Genomic DNA, 24783 nt, shown 5'->3' on the forward strand with positions numbered 1-24783 from the left:
CAGCACAATTCACAATAGCTAGACTGTGGAACCAACCTAGATGCCCTTCAATAGATGAATGGATAAAAAAAATGTGGCATCTATACACAATGGAGTATTATGCAGCACTAAGAAATGACAAAATCATAGAATTTTCAGGGAAATGGATGGCATTAGAGCAGATTATGCTAAGTGAAGCTAGCCAAGCCCTAAAAAACAAATGCCAAATGTCTTCTCTGATATAAAGAGAGCAACTAAGAACAGAACAGGAAGGAAGAGCATGAGGAAAAGACTAATAGTAAACAAAGACGAATGGGGGGAGAGAAAGGGAGAGAGAAGGGAAAGCATATGGAAATGGTAGGAGACCTTCAATGATACACAAAATTATAAGAGGTTATGAGGGGCAAGGGGGGGGAAGGGGGAGAGAATTGAACAACAGCAGAGGAGGTAGAGAGGGAAGATGGGAGGGGAGGGGAGGAGAGGGGGGATAGTAGGGGATAGGAAAGGAAGCAGAATACAACAGTCACTAATATGCCATTATGTAATATTGTGAGTATGTAACAGTTGTGATTCTGCAATCTGTATCGGGGGGTAAAAATGGAAGTTCAAAACCCAATTGAGTCTAATGTATGAAAGACGATATATCATGAGCTCTGTAATGTTTTGAACAATCAATAAAAAAAAAAAGAAATAACTGTTGAAGCCACGCAGACTGGGCATGTTATGGCAGCCTGTGCTGAATAAGACAGGTCTCCTAGGCAGAGTCCTGTAAGCCATGTTGAGGATTTTTGTCTTAATGAAGGGGAAGAGATAAAAGCTATATGCACAAGAGTAGTATAAACTCTGAGGGGAAATAAGTTGAAAGTGACCACTCAGGACGCCATTTTAGCAGTCCAGTGAAAACGGATGGTGATTTGAACCAGAGTGTGCAGAAGTCAGAAAAGAGGATGAGATAAATGATTCAGGTGAGTTAGGAAATTAATCCTCATGGTTTGGGGATTGGCTATGTAGATGAGAGAGAAGGGAATAGAGGAGGATGACTCCCAGGCTGAACAGAAATGCTATTCTCTGGTGGAAACTGGAAAAGGGGATTTGAGGAGAATGCAGTATTTAATTCAGATGGGATGGATTTAAGATGCTTTTGAACATCCAAGTGGAAATGGTAAGAAGGGAGATGGATGAATTGAGCTCAGAAGCAAGGCCTAGTCTGTAGAGAGAAGTTGAAGTGCTGTGAGCATGGAGTTGGTATCAAAGTCATAAAAATTATAATATCACATAAGTGCAGGAAATATGGAGCAATAAGAAATCTCCAACAAAGAAATAATAGAGGCGGACATGCATCCAGCAGAAAGAGAAGCTCCACAGCAGAAGGAGTAAGCCTACCAGAGGGCAAGGTGATGGGAGCAGAAGCCTCCTCATGGGTGAGAGGTTGAGTGAGAGAGATAAGTGATTAAAGTGACCTTTGGATTTAGAGTCGCAGAGGTCACCAGAGACCTTACCAAGAATCATTTTGATGGGGCAGGGATGGCTGTAGGATGCAGGAAGGAAGAATAGAGGAGAGACAGTGGGAGGAGAGGGAACCCTTTAGGAGACTGGCTGGAAATGGAAGCCCATTGAACTGCTGCCTAGAAGAAGAGAGCATGGGGGGCAGGATTGAAATCACAAAGAGGTATAATTAAAAACATGAGAGCAGGAGACTCAACTGAGAAACCATTCAGAATTAGTCCAATAAGCTGCCTGTTTAAAAGTCGATAGGAAAAAAAAAAATGTTAAATAGGTATTTTGAGTAGATTAAATTTTTCATTAAAATAACAACAAAAAGACATGAACAATGCCTAGGAATAAACTTAAGATACACAGGCTCTGAAGAAAACAATAATCCCAGCAAGGGGCAGAAAAGCAAAATTGAACAAATAGACAAATGTTATTTTTAGCTTGGTAGACAACATTAGAGGAAAAAGGCCAAATTTCCTAAACTGATACATCTAAAGAATCAACACTTAAAATCTAAATGGGATTTGGGCAAACAGAAGACAGAATATAACAATGATTCAAATGCATATCTGAGCAAGAAGGCAGATCCCAACAACCAGTTTTTAAATTGTACTATAAATGTTGTTAGAGTAATAAAAAGAACATGACTGTGTCAAAACCAGATTAGTGGCCTAGAACAGCGAGCTAGAAATAGACCAGGTCATTGTGAACATAAGCAAACAGACATGTCTAACCCCTGAGGAAAAAATGGATTGTTCAATAAGTAGTGTTGGGACAATCAGCTTACCATTTGGGAAATCATAAAGCTGTTTCCTCCATGAGTCCTCACATCGCAGAGGCCTTGAAGAAGGCATGTCGAGAGGGTTTCTGGGTTAGAATCTGGGATGCATTCACTTTGTGAATGCTGATTAAATTGGACACAATTTGGACAATTCTATATGTACATTATACTTCAATAAAAGTTTTGCACTCCCTCTTTCCTCCCCCCTCCCAAAAATGACACAGAGATCTAGAAGAAAAGCGCAGTATGTATTTTCACAATCCTAATCACAGAACCCAGAAATTGTGAAGGGAAACACTGATAAATTTGAGCATCTCTGAACTTAAAGTTCCTGTACAGAAAAAGGAAAACATGAACAAGAATAAAAGACAAATGGAAAATCTGACATTTCTGCAATGTCAGAAAGATAGTTGAAACCTCATGTATGTGAAGGATTCTCACAAAAAGGTAAAATATTTAAATATGAAAAGAACTTAAAGTATCACTTCTGAATAAAAGAAATACTAATCAGCCAGGCACAGTGACAAATGCCTATACTCTCACCATGGTGCCACCACCATAAGGCCATCATCAGAGGCAGGACCAATGGGAGCTTCTGATCTTGGACTTTTAACCTCCAAACCTATGAGCTAAATAATCCTCTTTAAGTAACCAGCATCTGTTATTTTGTTATAGTTAATGAAAAACTGATTTATACAAGGATAACACTAGGCAAAGTAGAAGTTTAATACATGTTAGTTGAATGTACCATTTGGGATAATTCAACTCTTAATTCTATTTATAAAATATAGATTGTAGCTACTTTGGTCCTTTTTGATGTTACATCTGCCAAACTACATAAGGCAGCCTCTAAACTTGGTATAAAATAATCCCAAAAAGTTTCCTGAATGAGTCACCAAAATAGGTGAAGGGGCCTTCTAATATAGAGGCTGCCTCCCCTGCTTGCTTCTGAATCCTGAGGGCTTATATGGGAAAGGGCAGACTTCAGAAGACTGTAAAACAGGTCATAAGAGAGATGGTTTAGCTGCTTTGATAGTTTGGATTGGAGATTGGAGATAACTGCCACGCCATTGGTGATCAGGGAGGTGAGTTGGGCAGAGAAGATGTGCACAGGTATTGCTGGGGGTTAGGGATGGATTTCCCCATTGACATCCCTTTATGATTCTTTTGTAAAGATTTAGAATGCTTTTCAATGCTCTCCCCCCATGCTGGGCTGTCTCACTTGCTGCCCCAAGGGAGCAGCCTTGCTGTGTCACCCACACCCTGCACTCCATAGCCATGCCACCTCAGACTGTGAGGGCCCCCACTGCAAAGATGGGTGAAGCCCAAAGACAGGCATGCACTGAAAGAACTTGACCATCCACAGGAGGTACCAGAAATTCAAGCACCACTGAACCAAGGGATGCCTGGTGTCACAGACCCAATGTCTGTGTCCCTCCAAAATTCACATGCTGAAATCCAAATCACCACACAATGCTATAATATTTGGATTTGGGGCCATTGGTAGTAATTAGGTCAGAAGGGTGGTGCACTCAGGAAAGGGATTTGTTGCCCTTTAGAGGTTGCATCTGCAAGCCAGGCACAGCCTCACCAGAATAACCATGCAGCACCTTATTTTGAACTTCCAGCCTCCAGAACTGTGAGGAGGAAATTCCTGTTATTTTCAATCCCTCTACAGTATTTTGTTACAGCAGCCAGAACTAACACCTGGCTAGGGACAAGGGGCCTGACTTCTGGAAATTTCCCTGAATGAGGGCAATCCCTGATCTATCAGTAGAGGCCTTATACTGGTCCCTTCTGTGTTTTAGTGAATCTAATGTTTCTATAGAAAAAGTATTTTCCTTTCTTGGGCTACATACTCATGACTCCTCTTATTTCTGTTAATGACTAACAACTAAACATCAAGACTTTTTTTTCTTTTTTGTGTACTGCAGATTGACCTCTGAGCTACATCCCCAACCTTTTTTATTTTGAGACAATATGTCACTAAGTTACTGAGACAAAATTTACAATCCTCTTGCCTCAGCCTCTTGAATAGCTGGGATTACAAGCATGTGCCACCACACCTGGCAAAACAATTGTTTTTTAAGAGGCATCTGTATTAAACTTAAATAGTCATTAGAGTTGGCAAACATATTACTGAGTAATATATAAACATTTTTCTTTAACTGATTTAACAGCCTCTTTTAAGGAATAAGAAGAGGAAGAACTAAATGAAAGGAAAAGCCAATTCCTAGCTGCCACATGCCCTGTAGATGGCAGTAACTCTCACAAGGTGGTCCACAGCCCAGCCATATCGGATTCACAGGGGTAATTAAAAGTACAAGTGATTGGTCTCTAGCCACAGAATCAGTGCATCTGGATAGAGTCCAGGAATCTATGTCATAGCATTGCACTAGCAATCCTGATAACCGCCAAAGTTTGAGAACCACCTCCAGGGAAAGGCCATTCAGCTCCTGATAGTGACAGCCCCTACCAGATGCCTGGAACAGCTTCCCTTACCCCACAACCAGCAATATCCCAGGAGTAGGCACAAGCTTCCCAGATCCCAACTCTCGCAATGCAAATCCATTAAGAAAAGCAAAGTATCCCAATTGTACATAATTTAACTGGGATTAAAAGTAGATCACCAGCACAGTGGCACTTACCTGTGATCCCAGGATTCAGGAGGCTGATGCAGGATGATCACAAGTTTAAGGTCAGCCTGGGAGGTGTAGGGAGACCCCGTCTTAAAAACTAAAAGGGGCTAGGGGTGTAGCTCATTATAAAGTGCTGCCTGGGTTTAATCCCCAGTACCATCACACACAAAAAAAAAAAAATTATTAAAAAAAAAATACTCCCTCTTCCCAATACACCTCAAGTCCTTTGAGGACAGCAAAGGTCCAACTGGCACTTATAGACATTGCCCCAATGGCCAAGCACACTGCTGTCTTATCTCAGCTGTTCAACAGCATGAAGTGAATTGAAATATTTCCTCCTGAGGAGCGTAGACTTCACACAATAGTAGTAAGGGATGTTTTGATAGCATTTTTAAAAGACTTAACTCTGAACCCAGGAGGAAAACTCAAAAGCAACATCCCTTACTCTTCCCAGCCAAGTGGCTCCTCCTTGCCAAGTGACATTAATGCCTTCACATGATCATCAAGCATCGTGTTTTAAACAGTAACACTACTACCTCTTTGGTTTTTGTGTTTCTGATTTCATCCTGTCCAGGCTCTTCAACATTTGCACCTTATTGTCTTTAACAATAAAGGCTTCATCAGGACTCACACCCATAAAAGAGTTTTCTTGAATAGCATTTGGCCTTGGACTTTTATTCATTATTATTGTTTTCACCTAGCATTCATTTTGTGTCAAATATTTCTCTGGATATTTTGCATTTATTCATGTCTTTTAACACTCGGAATAAACCCACTTAGTGGTGCTATTATTCATCCCCTTTCGCAAGGAGGGTGCCCAGGAGGAGCAAAGGTGTAAAGAGCCAAGAGCCCATTGCTGGCCCCAGGATGCTGAGAGCAGAGCCCTGTGGGCCAGAGCACCTGGTCTCAGTTGGCTTCTTCCCCAATCCACAAACCCACCAAAAGCAAGGTGGCCTTTGGGTAGCCCAAGTCCCCAGGAAGAATGTTCCAGGTGGCTGAGAGCCCAGAGATTCCATTCCCAATGAAAGCTGGGGAAATGACCCAGCTGGTCATTCAGCCTGGTCATCCAAACCGAGTAGTTAACTTTTTTCTTTTGCCCTTTTCTGAAAATAAAATAAATAGTCACAAAGGAATTTTGAAAAACAAAGACACAAAACAAAAGCAGCCCCTATTTTAAAGACAGGTGGGTGGAGAGAAAACACTCCTAAGAGTTAAAAACTTAGTGGTCAAAAATTCCTGTTAAATGACAGGAAATGCATGTCAGGGTCTGCTCCGCCCACAGCAGCTCTTTCTCTGAGAATTTCACCTCCATATCTATGGTTATTCACAGTCCTGGCTCTTGACCACACTGATGCACCTCAAGCATGGACAAATGACCACAACTGGGTAATGAGAGGCCCCTCTTAGCTATAGAGAACTCATCTTCTGGTTCTGAAGGCCAGAGGTAGGGCTGTGTTAGGGATCTGTGGGAACACCACAGACATGAGCAGGCCCAGCACATGGGTCTTCCAGGAGAGACGAGTAAAACCCACGTGTTCAGGGGGGATGAGTGACCACAGAACCCAGACTGATGGGGAGTGGGCAGGGCCTAGAGTGGACAGCCTTAACTTCTGGACCAGGCCTTCTCAGGGCCTGCCCCACTCCTGCCCTTTTGCTACAGCCAGATCCTGTGGATTTCTGTTTCTTGTGACCAAAAGAGAATGAGCAGTACAGAGTGATAAGGCATATAGCCCCCCAAGACCTACAACCCTACAGGCCACCTTGTGTTATAGTTTGGATATGAGGTGTCCCCCAAAAGCTCATGTGAGACAATGCAAGAATATTCAGAGGTGAAATGACTAGATTATGAGAGCTGTAATCTAATCTGTGGATTAACTGGGTGGCAATGTAAGCAGGTAGGGTGTGGCTAGAGAAAGTAGGTCACTGGGGGTAAATCTTTGGGGATTATATATTATCTCTGGTAAGCAGAACTCTTTCTGCTTCCTGGTGACTAGGTCCTCATCATTTTTCTCCACCACGGCCTTCCTCCATGATGCTCCACCTCACCTTGGACCCAGAGCTGTGGAGTCACCCTGCCCTCTATGGACTGACCCTCCAAAACCATGAGCCAAAATAAATTTTTCCACCAAAATAAATTTTTCCTGTCAGGTATTTTGGTCACAGAAACAAAAAGGCTAAGGCTGACTAACACACATTACCTGCCCAACTTCTCTCCTGAAGCTTCATGGTGCCAGGGTCCCCTGGATTTCACCTTACCTCTACCAGCTTTGCCTGTGCCCTGAACTTCCCCTGCCCCATAGCACCTCCCTAGCTCGGGGGCTCTGTTTTTCAGTTGCCCATCTGGACAACTGATCAGAGCCAATTCAGAATTAAAGCCCATCATCTTGCAACTGCTCCAGCTCTTCAAAGCATCCCTTTCTTTGGATCCTCCCCAACAATACCCAGTTGAAAGCTGAGCAAACCCTGAAGGCGAAGCAATACAGGAGATTGACCAGCAAAGCCTGGCGTTGATGTAGCCTCTTTCCCAACCCAAATTCAAACAGTGGGGCAAAGGAACCCCAAGAAAACTTATCAAGTGGGCAAAAACCATTGGTTATACTCTTAAATCTAAAGGGCTCAGGGTCCCTCTTTCCCCCCTCCCTACAGACACTACTGTACCTGGGAGATAAACGGTGCCACCATCGCACCAATGCGACACAGGGAGCCACTGGTCCCCATTCCCAGCGCGCGCATCGTGGTGGGGTAGACCTGCGGGGCAGGGGCAGGGACATGGAGAACACCAGTCAGTGACTCTTCCCAGAGTTCTCCTCTTCCCTCCCAGATCAGCCTTTGTTACAAATATACTGAACACCACATACCTTCAGAACACTCAAGATGCTCCTTTTCTCTGATACACACCTTTGAATTCCACCACCACCCCCACCCCCACCCCCGCCCCAACCAGCTCTGGGAATAGAACCCAAGGGCTTGGGCATACTAGGCAAGAGCTCTGCCTCTCAGCTACATCCCCAGCCTCGGCGCAGCCCCTCCCCCCTTTAAAAAATTTTTGTTTTCAGACAAGGCTTTACTAACTTGCTAAGCCTGGCCTTGATCTTGCAAGCCTCCTGAGTCACTGGGAGTACATGCATGTGACACTGTACCCCCACCCATCCATATGAGCAGAGGTCTATGAGGAACTCTTCAGCTATCTCGGGAAGTACCTTATATCTCGTTGCTGTATTAATTCAGTAAACTAATGCATATGGAATAAATCACAATTATATTCAAACGTAAGCCCACAGTGCACCAACCAACAGAGAGAAGGGGAAATGGTCTTCCAAAGTAATGAAGGTGAAAAACACATTGTAATTTTAAGAGGGAGAAACAGGAGCTTCACCCGGAGCAGCAACACACTGCTCCTGACTCTTGACTCCTGCAGGCTGTGGTCAGGGTGATGGCTTGTTTTGTGCATGTAGTGGAAAAGGGAGAAGGTCCCATCTTTCCTCTCACATTGTCTTTCAATAGACTAAACAGGGAGGGGAAAGTCTGCCGCAGTCTTGGCTGGGCACAGAATCACGAGCCAATCAAGCAGGAACAAAACTTTATTTTGAAAAAGCCGCTAACACTCTCAGCGCCAGCAAGTCAAAAACCGGTCCTCCCACGAGGGTGTCCGACCGGAACCGCGCGCCGACCGGAACCCCCCCGTCTCCTCCCACCTCCTCCGGAATTCCCTCCTACTATCCTTCCCCAACCAATGGGAACTCTCCAGCAGTCCCGTAAAGTCCCGTAACTTGAGTCCGGTAGCAGGCCAAGGTGAACAGCGGGAGTCCAGTTTGCATATGAATGTAAATTTTAACATAATCATCTCAGTGGCTAGCTGGCGTCACTTTACAACCAAAGGTGCCATACATCGTATATATGCTTGTGGCTCCTAGCAAAAGTCCACATCAAACTGGCTAGTGCCATTTTCATGGGCTGTCTTGAGAACATAATTGACAGAAACCAGGGGCGCATTGTCTACAGAAGGACACCCTGTCTAAGTGGCTCACTTGAATGCCCTGAAGTAACTCACCTCTGGGAAAACCCTTCTGGGAAACTCACCTCCGCAGTGTAAATGTAGATGGTGTTGAAGTTGGCCGCCACCAGGGCCCTGAGCATGAAGAGGAAGCCAATAAGGCCGGCACTAGAGGAGAGGAAGCCAAGGGAAGTCCTAAAAGCCATCACGGAGGGCCACCCGGGGTCCCACTCCAAGTGCTTCGCAGACACTGAAGCAGCCACTTGTCACTCAACCAGAGGGAGGCACTGCTCTTAGAAGGCTTAATGATGGGGTTCAACTACCTCCCAAGTGGGTCATTCCACCTGGCCCCCTAGATGAGCACATGCCCTGAAAAAATGGTACCGTTTTCAGAACTGATGATATGCATTCACCCCTCAGTATTCGGGACAGACTGGTTCCAGGACACTCCCCCGACCTGGTGCATACCAAAATCTGAGGATGCTCAAGTCCCTTTTTTAAAATGGCATCGTATTTGCATTTAACCCCATACTCCTGTACACTTTACATGTCTCCAGGTTAGTGTAACATCTAGTACTTATTTATAAATACTGAATAGTAGTGTAAATACAGTAGTGTTTAGGGAATAACACAAAGTAAAAAATTCGACACATGCTCAGTACAGATGCAAAGTTTTTTTGTTTTTGTTTTTGTTTTTTTAAATATTTTCAATCTATGGTGAGAACCACAGTTGCAGAGGCACACTGTATATTATAGCTCATGCCTCTCTAGGACTGTACATTAAGAGTGAAATCAATCTTACCCCACAGATCAGCTGTCCCTATCACAAAACTATCTCGGCACTGGTCCAGAGAATTTGGTAAACAACTAGGGTTGTTCTCCAATCCTCCAGGAAACTTTGTGTAAAGATCCTAAGTATTTTGGTGGGAATCCCAATGCTTCACCTCTATCCTGAGAGCTGAGAGGTGCAGGAGCAGTAGGAGGAGGCAAATATGCTTGGAAGGCACCAGGTGCTTGCTCTCCACTCTCTTGGGAAAAGGGACTCATGCCAGACCCCAGTGAACACTAGGGGTCTGGAGACCTCATTGGAAACCATTGTAAAAAACTCGTTTGTCTTGAAGCAATGGAAGGACAAATACCTTGAAGTACAAATATTGAGGAGGAGGAAAAACAAAGCCGTGCACCCCATGGTGATAGCAAGGCTCAACCGTCTCCCCAGGAAGTTGATGCCCAGGATATTTAAAGGATTCACTGGAAGGCAAACAGCAAAGACAATTTTTGGAACTTTAACAGACAAGTGACATTTCATGACCCCTAGCCAGGAGTCATGCTTGTTATTTCAGAAAAGAACAACTTTCTCCCAATGTCTCTGGTATTCCATCTAAAACCCACTCACACTGTCATCAAACTCATGACTCCTTCAAGACACTTTCCCCACAGGGGTCCCCAGGATGGTGCACGTGGATCTGTTGTTAATGGTCAGTTTGCTGGACCTATATTTTAAATGTTTTATACAGTTTCTCATTGAATTCAGAGTGCCATTGATTTTAAGTACCATCATTTTATGTCAACTAAGACAGAAATAATGCTGCCATTTGAAATCTAATGAGTTATTGCAAGACACATCCCAATTTCTGAGATGTTAAGATGTGGAGGGAAATGCAACTTAACATAATAATTCAAAGTTTTACGCCTCTGGACCCTTCTTTCCCATACCAATCCATGTTGGAGACATGTCAGCATGATTGAGAGTCTTGTGCAATTCTACTAGGTAGGAGCCACATCATAGGTTGCACTTCTCTCCCGAGACTCCAAATGGTGTGTACCCAGCCTATTATGGTTTGGATATGAGGTGCCCCTCAAAAGCTCACATGTGAGACAATGCAAGAACATTCAGAGTGAAATGATTAGGTGATGAGAGCCTTGACCAATTAAGTGAATTAATCCCCTGGGAGAATTAACTGAGTAATAACAGAAGGCAGGTGGGGTGTGGATGGAGGAAGTGGTTCCTTGGGGTGTGATTTTGGGGTATATATTTTGTATCTGGTGAGTGGAGTCTCTCTCTGCTTCCTGATCATCACGTGAGCTGCTTCCTGTTGCCACATTTCTCTCCACCATGACATTCTGCCTCACCTTGAGCTCCAAGGAACAGAGCCAGCTGTCTATGGACTGAGACCTCTGTAATCATGAGCCCCTAAATAAACTTTTCCTCCTCTACAATTGTGCTAATCAAGCCTGTTAGTCATAGCAGCAAAAAAAAAAAAAAAAAAAAAAAAAGTTGACTAAAACACTGACTGAAATACAGAGGGCCCCAGTACAAAGGGACACTTACAAGCAATTTCCCCGATGGTGCTGATGATCATTGTCCGGTAGTCAGACGGGGCAAACAGGTGGCAGTGGCAGGGACTGCGACTCTCCTGTGAGTCCCCCCCAGTCACCACCACCACCTGTGACTCTGACTTTGAACCACAGACCAGGTCCCGCTCCAGCAGCTCGGCACTGGCCAGGATAACCCCATAATAGGCAAAAGAGATTCCCAGCCTGGGAGTGAGAAAAGGACATCATTAGCAGACGTGAAGGACGGAGGAAGCTCAGGAGGCAGATGACAGGGAAAGGAGTCCACGTGGAAGTCACAAGACAGAATGTGCAAGAGGAACAGAGAACCCGGCTCACACAGTATCATGCAAATGTCTTTGGGGAAACACATGTGCATTTCTGTTGGGTATAAACTGAAGAATTATGGGGCCACCAGATACGCACATTTCAATTGTAACAAAGTCTGCCCTGATGTGAGCTGCAGTCAGCTGGTGCTGGCATTAGTCTTTTTCATGTTAGCCATTCCCATGGACTGGTCTCTTGCTAGGTGTTAATTTGTATTTCCCTGGTGACATATATGTGGCATTGGGGACAGCAACATGTTTGACAAGTTTTTCTGATGCACACATTATGAGTGACCTATCTGTTCAAGTCTCTAATTTATATTATATATATATATATATATGCTATTGATGGACCTTTATTTTATTCATCTATTTATATGCAGTGCTGAGGATCAAATCCAGTGCCTCACACGTGCTAAGCAAGCGCTTCACCACTGAGCCACAACCTCGGTCCCTCTAGTCTTATTTTTAAACTGGGTTGTCTTACTGGAAAAATTACAAATATCAATAAAACATTTTTACACAGATGTGTATATGAATATCTCTAAAATGTTTGTTGCCCATTAGAGCAAATTTCTTCTCCCAGTTGGTAGCTTACCTTTGGGGATTCTCATGATAATTTATGGTGCAGTTACTAACCTAATGTAGTAAAAGTCAAACTTTTCTCTTATCCTTAGCCCCTTTTTGTGTCCTGATTAAAAGGGCTTTGCTTACTCAGGTCAAGACTGTAAAGGAAAAAAAAAAAAAAAAAAGAAGCACACAGGGGACCACAAGAGGCTAACCCACTGGTCACTGTTGACTTCGAGGGATCAGTTTCTGTCACGAGGAAATGAAAAATGAAAAGGCTACAAAAGTGCAAGTGAGAGACTATTTTCCTTTTTTTTTTTTTTTTTTTTTTAAGTACCGGGGATTGAGCTCAGTGGTGCTCTACCTTAGCTACATCCCTAGCCATTTTGTGAGACAGGGTCTCACTAAATAACTGAGGCTGGCCCTGAATGTGGAATCCTCCTGCCTCAGCCTCCCTAGTTACTGGGATCACAGGCGTGCACCACCACATGCGCCCCGATAAGAAACGTTTAAGAACTTGTAGCTGAATGTGGTGGGGCACAAGTGTGTGTGCCCAGGTGCTGAGGAGGCTGAGGAAGAAGGATCACAAGTTCAAGGCCAGCCTCAGCAATTTAGTGAGACCCTATCTCAAAATAAAATGAGAAGAGCAGAGGATGGACTCAGTGGTAAAGCACCCCACATTCAATCCCTGGTGAGGGGGGAAATGCCCATAGACAATTAGGGTTTTGTCTTCCTAAAATTTTTACTTACTCATTTGTGGTGGTGGTGTGGTGTGGTGGTGGTGTGGTGTGGTGTTATGGTGTTAACAGATAAGACATTGCTAAAGGAAATATTTGGAGTCTGTCTTGTGTTTTTCTCCCCAGTGGTGATGAGTGAATTTACAGTAGTCCCCTTATCTGCAGGACACATGTTCCAAGAACCCCCGTGGGTGCCTAAAACCAGAGAGTACTGAACCCTATATATAGTATGCTTTTCCCTATATACCCCTGTGATAAAGCTCAATTTATAAATGAGGCACAGCAAGAGAGAAACAACAACTAAAGATAAAAGAGAGCACCTATAACAATAGACTGAAACCAGAGTTAGAGGAACGTAGTCTCTCTTGCTTTGAGGAAGTCAAAACAAATATTAATATTATCAGACCATGGTTGACCACAGGTAACGGAAATCATGGGATGTAAGACCACACATGAGGGGGGACCACTGTACATAAGTGGGATTCCTCCAAATACCCATTTTTTTTTTTTTTGGTACCGGGGATTGAACTCAGGGGCACTTGACCACTGAGCCACATCCCCAGCCCTATTTTGTATTTTGTTTAGAGACAGGGTCTCACTGAGTTGCTTAGTGCCTCATGGTTGCCGAGGCTGGCTTTGAACTCACAATTCTCTTGCTTCAGCCTCCCGAGCTGCTGGGATTCAGTCAAATACCTATTTATTTAAAGCTGGTTTTTAAATAACTGCATTCTTACCATATGACCCAGATCTGTAATGTGGTCCGTAGGTACTTAGCGTCCAGTAGGTCTGCAAATCTTCCTCTTTTTTCCTGACATTATCAAAAGGGTCAGGGAGGGGGACAGAAGACATTTAGCAGGTTAAGAACGAGCAAATGTTTCTGCGATATTTGGGATCATAGGAAACAAGGATAATATGGGTATGGTAAGGTGAGATGACCACTTGGTCCCCGTGGCACAGCTCACCAAGCCTTTAGAATATTGTTTATAACACATGAATCTTAGCCAGCCGTTGTCATTGGTACACAGAGGCACTCAGTGGACTTAAGGCCTAATTCTTCCATTCTTGCCCTGCTCACTGGTGCTGGCGCAGGGGTGGGGAGGGAAGGAGGAGAAATTAAAAGTGACAGCAAAACGAATGGGCGATTCTTTTGAAATTAACAAGTAAAAACATATGTTTAAAAAAAAAAGTATGAAACAGGGTGCAGTGGCACAGGGCTGTCATCCCAGGTATTCAGGAGCTAATACACAAGGATCGCAAATCTGAGGCCAGCCTCTGCAATTTAGGGAAGACCCTGTCTCTAAATTTAAAAAGTGAAAAGAGCTGGGGTTGTAGCTCAGTGGTAGAGCACTCCTGGATTCCATCCCCAGTACTGCAAAAAAATAAAAAATAAAATAAAAAAGTAGGGGAAAGCAAGCTAGAAATACTTCGGATGATTCTCTGTAGAAAACCAACTACTCTTTTCTCATAAATTAACCTGGGATTGCAGGTCCCCTCCAAAGGGACCAGGAATGTGGTCCAGGGGCCTTGCTTCCCGCTGTCACAGAAAGCTAGAGCGTGCAGGGAATTCAGGTGTCTTCTCTCCCATGGCTCTTGGGTGTGGTTCCTGGAGGTCACTGTGGGTAGCATGGTGCCACCGATGACTCCACCCTCATCTACTTCACTTATTAGGGCTCTGGTCACTCATGATTGGAAGACCTTGGAGCTAGTCCCACCCTCCAACTTCCTAGTCCTAAATGAATATACGGCCCATAGAGGGTAAGCGACTTGCCTTAGGTCACATAGCCATGAGGCAGTAGAGCCAGCCTGGAATCAAGGTGTCCTGAGCCCAGTCCAGAGCCTTGCCCATTTACCTCCTCCTTTTTGGTGGGGAGGGGTCCTGGGGATTGAACTCAGGGGCACTTGATCACTGAGCCACATCCCTGGCCCTATTTTGTATTTTGTTTAGAGACAGGGGCTCACTGAGTTGCTTAGGGCCTTGCTTTTGCTGAAGCTGGCTTTGAACTTGCGATCCTCCTGTCTCAGCCTCCTGAGCTGCTGGGATTACAGGCATGCACCATGACACCCCACCCATCTACCTCTCTGCTATGAATTTACGTGATGCCACTGTGGCCCCTTCTCCTCCAGTGTCACTGGGGAGTCATAAAGCGGAGGACTTTGTGAGTCACAGGAATTGTCTGTTTCATCCTAATGAGACACTTGGTTCTGAATCTCGGTCCCAACACCCTATCTCCAGTACTCTTCATCTCCAATGCAGCCCTGCCCCAAGCCCTTCCTCCCTGTGTCTTTGGAGTGAAATAGCAGAGGCTGGCTGTCCCTGGCTTAGTCTGCCTCCCTGCACTGATCCTTAGCCCCACTCCTGGATCCTGAACATCTGTGCTTGTTTTGTTACCAATTCTCTTGTAGGTGACACATCTCACGGACCAGGTCGTGAGAAACTAAGGAACAAGCAAGGAGGGAAGTGATCATTGATAAAATTCAATTTATAAAAAAAAATTATTTAAGGTAATTCCAGCAACTTGGGGGGCTGAAGCAAAAGGATCACAAGTTTGATGCCAGCCTGGACAACTTAGCAAGGCTCTATCTCAAAAAATAAAAAGGGCTGGAGGGGTGGGCTGGGATTGTGGCTCAGCGGTACAGCACTCACCTAGCACATGCGAGGCCCTGGGTTTGATCTTTAGCACCACATAAAAATAAATAAAATAAAGGTATTGTGTCCATCTACAACTAAAAAATAAATATTTTTAAGAAAAAGGGCTGGGGGGGGGTATAGCTCAGTGGTAGGTTCCCTAATACAAAAATAAAAAGTTTTAAAACAAACTGGATAAAAATTAAATTCTTTCCTTATCATGTAATAAATTCTCACATATATTTGAATCAACCATCCTCTTGCCTCAGCCTCCTGAGTTGCTGGAATTACATTAAATAATTCTTCAAATGTAAAAGGGATGAATTATTCAATAAAAGTATATGAGAGCCACTGTTTAGCCATTTGGACATGCCAAAGCTGGATCTGTGCCCTGTTTCTTATACCAAATTAAGCCCAGGTAGATCCAACATTTAAATATTGAAAATAAAACTAAATTAACCCAGCAGAAAGAAATACAAAAAGTCAGTAATAATAAAAATAAGTTTAGAAACCAATAATAAAAATGATGATACTAAAAAAATTAGTCCGTCTACATAGATGCTGGCTTTAAAATAATGACTTGTTCAGGGAAGCTTACAAAGTAAAATTAAAACTCTAGACAAAAATGATTTTGAAGAAAAAATGATTCAGAAGATCTTAAGGTCCCAGTGTCGAGAAGGCACACAAAGGCAGCAAATAATATTTTCTGTTGCAAGTGTGCATCTATGACGTAAGGATGACTATTAAGATAAAAGAAGCAGTGCATAAATTCCAAGCCAATAAGAGGAAATATAAAGGTAATTGAGGGTAGGAAAAGAGAAAGAAGTACGTGACAGAAGTCCCAACGTACCATTGAGTGTAGCAGATGTAAAGGGACCAAACTCCCCATGAGATACAGTGGAATAAAATGGAAGACACAGAGACAAACCCACATAAATACAGTTATCTCATACTAGACAAAGGCACCATAACCAGACGCTGGAGAAAAGATCGCCTCTTCAATGAATTGTGCTGGGAAAACTGGAAATCAATACACAAAAGAATTCAATTGAACCTCTCTCTCTCATCCTGCACAAAAGTCAACTCAAGTGGATCAAGGACCAGAGACCCTGCGCCCACTAGAAGAAAATGTAGGTCCAACATTCTAACATATGGGCTCAGGAACGGACTTCCTCAACAAGACTCCTAAAGTGCGAAAAGTAAAATCAAGAATCAATAAAGGGGATGGTAGAGAACTAAAAAGCTTCTTCATAGCAAAGGAAACAATCAAGAACATGAAGAGAGAACCTACATTATGGGAGAAAACATTGACCACATATGCCTCAGAGCCTTCATCTCAGCAACTTAGCAAGACCTCATCTCAAAAAATAAAATAAAAAGGGTCAGGGGGTGGACACTTGCCCAGCATGCATGAGGCCCTTGGTTTGAACCCCAGAACCTGATAAACATTCTCCCATAAACAAACAATATTGCCAAATACATGATCAGCTCCACAGGTAGGTGGTGTTGCCGTTTGCATTTTATTGAGAAAAATGAAGTTAGAGAACTAACCAGAGCACATAGCAGCAGCCCACAGTGACGTTCACCAGAGCCTCAACACTGATCTGCTCTCCCCAGACCATCCCTGCCTCCAAGGGGAGGCTAGAGAGCTAACTAAAGTTGCCTTCCCCGCTCCAGTGGCAGAACTCACCAGAATGGGCTCCACCAGCCTCCCCTCCGGCATAACTGAGCGGTTCATCCTGGCAATGCGCTCTAGGGTGGCCAGGGCAGCCTGGGTGTTCCCGGTGGAGACATTGAACCGAGCCGATTCAGGAATAAACTGGGCACAGATGACAAAGGACATGAGAGTTGCAACTGTTGCAGACGTAGAGCTAGCACTGTGATGGCTCTGTAAACACCATCCTGTTTCCCGAGGTGGGAAAAGAACAAGGCCGCTTGCCAGCGCACAGTCCAGCAGGCTTCTGCTGACCTCCTGTGGAAACTTGTCTCTAGGCAGGGAAATCTAGGGAAGACAGAAGCCTGGGCTAAAACCAAAGGAGGAAGTGTCAATGTTTGAATTTAATTGAGATTTAAAACACACACACCCCAATTATAGGCTTTAGGTTCTAGGTTTAAAAACTGATGCAAAACAGACTCTGGGGATGCAGTTGATCCAAACCCATCAGAATCCAGCTGTGGAGGGCAACTTGCCACTAGGGCGATAAAGTCCTGGTCCCTACCAACAGAGGCAGGCGGACACTAGGCAGTAGGCTGCTGGACCACTGATCCCAGAGCACCATGGGGCTTACGTGGGATTCTGAGCAACTGTTCACTGCATCAAAGATGCTGACCAACTGGGCTTTCCACAAAGAGAGAGGCAGGACTCTGAAGCCAGCTGTCGTGGAAAAGACTTGAAAGTAATAAATTACGAGGAAGAGGCTTAGGAGGGCCTCCCTTAAACACTTGGAGGATGTCATGGTGAGAAGAGGGACCTCTGGTTTTCCAGAAAGAAGCAGTAGGACCTGCAGGTAAATTTATGAAGTCTTTGATTGTAACACAGAACTGCCTAACACCTGGAGCTGCCGGGAGATGGAACTACTATAGAAAGCTATCAAGTCGCCGCAGGCAAGAAGCCGGGAGTCTTCTGGCAGAGAACTGCCAGGGGTGTGCCTGAATTCGGTTGAAGGTTGGAAGAAATGACCACTAAGGACCCTCTGAGTTCTGATGCTCTTTGATTCCACAGGGTAGGTGACACAAAGGGATCAGAGCCCCGTTCTGCTGAGCAGCTGATTCTATCTTCAACAAAGAGCAGATTCTGCTGGAAGCTAAGGATTCTGCAGCTGAGCACCGCACAGCCTGGTGGGAGAGGAGGAGGACAGGTGGGCAGGCCTGCAGTGGCCCGAGAACGAGTGGACAGCATCAAAGGGTGTGTGCTCAGGGAGAGAGAGGTCAGGAATAAATGGTGGTGGAGGCCCAGGGGCAGGCTGGTTGGGATATTCTCTAGAGGAAGAAGGTAGATGGGAGAAAGATATTGGAGGGGCAAAAAAGCCAGTGGGCCAGCTGGAGAGGGCCACGAGAGCTGCTCACCTTGAAGGCCATGATGAGGATGATGCCAGGGATGGAGGCTATCCGGATGAGCCAGCGCCACCCGATGGTGGGGATGACCACAGAGGCCAGGCCGATGATGAGCAGGGAGCCAGCCAGCCAGAAAACCTGGGCAGAGACGTGAAAGATTAAATGCCTCCTATCCACCCACATTGCTCAAGGATAGGACGGGAGGCTCCAAGGAAGGCTGTTCAGGTCCTACTCCCAGCACCACTTGCACTGCCTGGAGGAAATGGACACTTCACTCCTCCACGACTCCGTTTGCTTTCTGTAAATTAGAGCCTGAGCTAGAGAGTCAGCACTATGTGGTTTAAAGAACATGGCGCCCTGGGAGTTTCAGACCTTGACTTTTTTCTTGACTAGGTCATGCGCTCCCTGGGTCATAACATAAAAGGCACCAGAAACTGGAAAGAAATGGTGAAAGCGCTTTCTTCCCTTAGCTCTCTGCCATCTGGTTTCTCTTCCCAGTGGAGTCAATAGTACCAGTCTCCTCTCTGTCCTTCCAACGCTGTTCTAGACACATCCAAGCTAATAAGGACGTGTTTTGTTCTTTTTTTCACAAAGGGTACCAGAGACTACACAACATCCACACTTTGACTTTTGTACTTGCAAGTAATATCTTGGAGATAATCTTCTGTCGATAAATAACAGCCCACTGGGGCCTGGTCTCCTCGTCAGAAATCGGAACAAGTCCCAGCTTTCACCTGAGCATGAGGGATAAGGCGACTCCGCTCTACCTCACAGAGATGGGAGAAGGTACCCTACTAGAAGGTTCCTTGGGAATCCTTGAGGGGGGGGGACTCTTTCAAAGAATTCTATTACCAAAAAAGAAAAAAGAAAAAGATTTCATAAAGAGACTAGAGCCATAAAGGAAGTAGAATAATGCGATCAAGTGTGACTTGGGTGATCAGGGACAACTTTTCTGAAGGAGCAACAAATAAGGGGACTACAGTAGACCAGAAGGTGGTGTGGCTCTGGGTGGAACTTCAGTACCAAAATGTCAAAATTCTTTAGTGGACTTGACACACATTTTTGAGGTAAATGTGGCAATGTTTGGTGAGGGACACTTGGGTCGAGGCTACACCAACAGGGGATGAGTTAGCAGCAGTGGGGGTTGACCAGGTGGGGTGAGGGGAAGGGAGGGTCCACAATGGCTCTCAAGTTTGTGGCTCCAGTGACTGAGGGGGTCCTGTTTGCTATGACCGCAGAACAGACACACAGAACCAAGGGGCTTCCGTGAAGATGAAGAGGTTAGCTGTGAGCAGGTTGTATCTGAGGAACCTGTGAAATCCAGGTGAGGGACTCAGGTGATTGACCTCTGGGGTCTGAAGTTCAAGGAGGGGCCTAGGAAACAGATTTCTGGAGGTGGAGAGACAACAACCTAGGTACAACAACCTGTAGGCCCTGGATCAGCAGAATCTGCATCTGGGATTTCAAACAACCAAGTTTCAAAAATATTCAAGATCAAATTGTGTCTATACTCAACATGTACAGATTTTTTGGGGGGGTCATCATTCCCTAAATGCAGAACAACTATTCACATGGCTTTCATAGGTGTAGGTATTTTATGTCATCTAGAGATAACTTATATATGTTATATGCAAATAATGCACCATTCATATAAGGAAGCTAAGCATCACCGATTTTGGTATGCTCTGGATCCTAGAACCAATCTCACAGATACCAAGGGACAACTGTGAAACCACTGGAGTAGCATGATGACTCAAGGAGATTCAAAAAATAAGACTAACAAAAAAGGGATAGAACCAGGAAATATGCCAAGGCACTAGGCAGATGAAAATGAGCTTTGTTCATTAAATAATTTTAAGTATTAAATGCTAAGTATTAAAAGTGTGTGCAACCACCTTAACACAGGTCTGAAGAAGAAACCTGGGAGTAAGGTAGAGTTACTATCTGGTGTTGCAGGGTTTTTTAGGTTTTTTTTCTTGTTATTTTTATTGCCCAAATTCAGTGTCCCCTTTTCTAGGGGAATTAAACCCAGGGCACCTTACCCCTTAGATACATCCACAGCCCCCCACCCTCTTTTATTTTGGAACTCAGGATGTTCTTAAGTTGCCGAGACTGGCTCCCAACTTGTGATCCTCCTGCCTTAGCCTCCCACGTAGTTGGGATTACAAATGTGCACCACAGCACCTGGCTCAAAAAATTTTTGTTAAAACATTCTCTGACTGCTTTACTTATTGCCAAATACATCCTACTTTAGTGGGAAGAGTCATTTTTTTTTCCTGGAACCCCCTGCCTATTGATAGAAACTTTGGAATACTAAGGGCATCAAAACTGGTACAGGGTAGCTAGACCGACATCTCTTCTAACTGCAAAACCTCTCAAAGGTCAGCTGGGACCTGAGGGCTCCAGAGCATCCCAGGCTTCTCCTCTTCAACATGGCAATTATGACACAGTCCCTCAGGCGGGGCCAGTGATGGATCTGCAGATACCAGAATCTTTGGAAGGGGGATGGGACACCCCAATGGGGTGGTAGCTACTTCCCCTCTCTGAAGGGGAGAGAAAGGTGATCCCAGATGCCTTCCTGCAGCCGTCATTCCAGCAAGGCCAGACCCTGGAATATGTCCCGGTCATAGAGGAAGATGGTACTGTGTTCCGAGCACCATCGCTGGATGACATAAGTCCAGAGTGGTCATAAGGCCTTGGCATCAACCTCTGGCATCAAGCGTTCTCAAGGTTTTTAGTTAGTGCAGAAAACAGGCAGCGAGCCAACCAAAGGTCAACCAGCCAGAAGAAATTCTGCAAGGTTGCATCCTCGTGAAAGCAGAAGACGGGGCCCAACGCCTACTTCACCTTACCTGAGACAAGGGGAGCATGTAGCCTCGATATTTAGTGGGCAAAAATTCAGTCTTTATGATTAACCTAAACAAGAAGGGCAAAAACAGAGTTATTATCACTTTCCTTAAGCAATCTGGTCACAGAAATGAAGCATTCAAAAGCATCATCATTCACTGTACATCAAAATAAAATTGTTACAGGGCTAGGAATGCAGCTCAGTGGGAGAGTGCTTGCCTAGCATGTGCAAGGCCCTGGATTCCATCCCCAGCACAGCCGAAAGAAAAATACATATATTACATACGTGTAATTGCTACAACTAATGTCCACATGAGAGAACAGTGAGAAGGGAATGTCCCAGTGCTTCTGTTGCCATTTCTACTCTGAAAGTTATTTCAAACCCTCTTCACCCATTTCAGATATATTAGCCTGACCTTTTGCCCAAACCCGATTCCCTTTTCTAAAACATACCTGGGAAATTAGAATACACCCAAGAGAAGGTAAATAGTTTTCCAACTAACAAGTGTCAAAGCACAGGTTTCCAATTAAGTACATATTCGTCTTGTGAATGGAATAAATGGAATCATATTCCATCAGTTTTCTAACCGCTCTCCTCTGCTCTGATTAGGCAAGGTTGGGCTTTAACATTTTTATTGGACTGTTTCCTGGGGGATGTTTTAAAAGTCAGTTTAGCTTCTACTCCTTTAGGGCTCCAGGCCTCAGATGCTTAACTTATGCCCCAGGAAAGAGCAATACCTTCCCCTACATAGGAAGGCAGTCAGGTGCTTTGACATCTCCCAATATACTTTACAGATATCTTGCTCCAAGAAATGCAGAGAGAATAGCCTGAGGGGCCCTGTTAATTTCAAGGAGGCTCCCCAAACCAGAACACTTAGCTTAAGGACTTTAAAATCCAGACCCTGGCACTTACCCAAGGGCAGGAAGCAGATGAGAATCATGTTTCTATTTCAGTATGATCTCGCCCTGTCTTGCACATTCACTCGGGCACAGTCTTAGGTCACAGGGCAATAGTGCTTAAAATGGTTAGTCCAAAATGGACTTCAAAAAACAAAAAATTTTAAGTGCTGGGGATTTAACCCAGGGCCTTACCTATAGGCAAGCACTCTACTACCAAGCTATGCCCCCAGCCCTGGACTTTTTTTTTTTAACCTAATATGGCACTTTTTATTAGTATTTAGTCTTACCAAAATTTTCCTGGTCAAAAAGTGATGATTAGCCTTGGCAACAACAAAAGCTGACACATTTGCCACCTACCACTCCACTAGCCTCAAGGTCAAGCATCATTGTGATGAGCAAATGGCTCCTACTGGAATAATGAGCAGCCATTATTTTCAAAAATTTTAAAAACTCAAAACAATTAGCACAAGTCTATTTGCAAACTGTTGATGCTACTCTTCGATTAGGCACTGAGGATGTGGGTGTAAATGCCAGTATATGCTGCTTCTCCGGGAAACCACTGGGGCAAGTCTTTACCCTTGGGCGTGGCCAGACACTCCGCAGCCCACCATGGTCCGCAGAAAGACAAACCAGATGTACGAGGGAGAGAAAGAGGTCAGCAAGGAGAAGTAGGCTCCCCACAGGAACGAGATGAGCAAAATCTGAAGCAACAAAAGACAACTAGTTACTTGACCTGCCTCGGTAGGGGGAGGGGAGAGGATCCCGGGCAGAAGGTGAACGGTCATTGCCATCCAGACATTTCCTGCTCAGAGCTGGTGGGCAGCAGCTCACTGGTCTCCCACAAGCTGAGGCTTGTGCCTCAGCCCAGACCTTCCAGGTTTGGACCATTCTTCAGAAGTGCTGTAATGTGCCCTGCTCACAGGTGACAAACTCAATTTTGTACACCAGAAAGCAAAACTAAACCTTCCCTACTCACAGGGCTGTTAGAAGCACAGTGAGACACTGTGTTAGAATGATTATAAGGAGAAACCTCCAGGAATTAATTTTTTTTCTCTAATTATAAAAGTAATACAATTTGTAATAGAGAATAAGGAAGAAAATAAGTTGAATCAACCTTGATTCTCCCATCTAGAGACGATGCTGTTAATGTGGTTGTGTCTTATTTTCTTTGTGAAAGAAAACTCCCTCACTCCCCATACTGAGGGCTGAACCCAGGTGCTCTACCACAAAGCTATGTACCCCTACCAGGGATTGAACTCAGGGGGTCTCGGCCACTGAGCCACATCCCCAGCCCTATTTTTCATTTTATTTAGAGACAGGGTCTCACTGAGTTGCTTGGCGCCTCACTGTGGCTGAGGCTGGCTTTGAACTTCCAATCCTCCTGCCTCAGCCTCCTGAGCGGATAATTTTACACACATGCCCCATCACCCACAGCCCCTTTATTTTTTTGAGACTAGATCTCACTAAATTGCCCATGCAATGCAAGCCTATAAATTTTCAATTCTCCTGCTTTGGACTCTCCAGTTGCTGGGATTACAGGCAGGCACCATACCCAGCTGAAAATAAGTTCTTAATGGCTTTAAAAATTCTAGAATCTTCCCAGCAATTCTGGAGGCTGAAGAAGGAAGATCACAAGTTCAAGGCCAGCCTCGGCAATTTAAAGAGACCCTTGGCAATTTAGTGAGACCATCTCAAAATAAAAACTGAAAAGGGTTGGGGATTTAGCTCTGCCATAAAGTGCCCTGGGTTCAATCCCCAGTACCAAAAATAAATAAAATAAAGATTCCAGAATCTACTACGTTCTATAAAACAAAATATAATACATGTAATGTAATATATAAACCTACTATACACCCTATTGTTTAATGCTGACGTTGTTTCAGATTTTCTGTTAAAATAAGCTGGAACGATGTCTGTGCATAAATCATCATGTCCTCTCAAATAATCTCAGGAAACCAGATTGTTGGAAGCAAATTATCAGGTTAGGATAATAGATATTTTCAAGATTCTTGGTTCATACTGCCAAACTGAGAGTCAGACAGTACTGTCAGGGAGGAAATAAGATGTTTCCTCAATCTCCATGGGTTTTCCTCCCCCCTGAGTTCTCGGTTGGGATGGGCCCCTGCAACAAGAGATTAACAAGCAAAAGCAAAACAAGTTTATCTACACGTTCAGCGCACATCACCTGGGAGAAGCTCCCGGGCAAGGCAGCGCAAAGAATGGCTCAGAACCAGGCGAACTGGCATCTCCAGCTAAGCCGTGAGAGCTCCAGGCAGTGTCAAGACAAAGGGAAGCCAGAGGCTTTCAGGGGCGGGAAGGGGGATACATCCAAGGACAGGGATGCAAGGGGCAGGTGGTGCGAGATTGCTCTGGCGCCACCTAGAGGCTCATAAGAGGAGTCCAGAGTTGTCTCCCTAAAGGAGAATTTATATCCCGACTTTCAGGCAGAAAAATGAGAGGAAGAGGATAAAGTTATTCTGCTGCTTGCTGCTTCTTAATTAATTT

The 24783-nt window shown here is 44.5% G+C and overlaps 1 protein-coding gene across 1 annotated transcript in view; it reads right to left on the reverse strand.

The window, feature by feature from the left end:
• Window positions 1-24783, reverse strand: part of SVOPL (SVOP like) — a gene marked incomplete at its 5' end in the record, with an annotated part of 54735 nt that overhangs the window by 10754 nt on the left and 19198 nt on the right. Inside the window, 9 exons of the mRNA XM_081288303.1 lie at window positions 7552-7641; window positions 8974-9055; window positions 10027-10138; window positions 11220-11428; window positions 13586-13659; window positions 17168-17296; window positions 18544-18669; window positions 21384-21447; window positions 22855-22979. Coding sequence (XP_081144429.1) covers window positions 7552-7641; window positions 8974-9055; window positions 10027-10138; window positions 11220-11428; window positions 13586-13659; window positions 17168-17296; window positions 18544-18669; window positions 21384-21447; window positions 22855-22979 — 1011 coding nt within the window. The remainder of the gene's footprint in view (window positions 1-7551; window positions 7642-8973; window positions 9056-10026; window positions 10139-11219; window positions 11429-13585; window positions 13660-17167; window positions 17297-18543; window positions 18670-21383; window positions 21448-22854; window positions 22980-24783) is intronic.

The sequence above is a fragment of the Spermophilus citellus genome, assembly GCF_964194105.1.
Source record: "Spermophilus citellus genome assembly, chromosome: 3".
In the NCBI taxonomy this organism is placed as follows: Eukaryota; Metazoa; Chordata; class Mammalia; order Rodentia; family Sciuridae; genus Spermophilus; species Spermophilus citellus.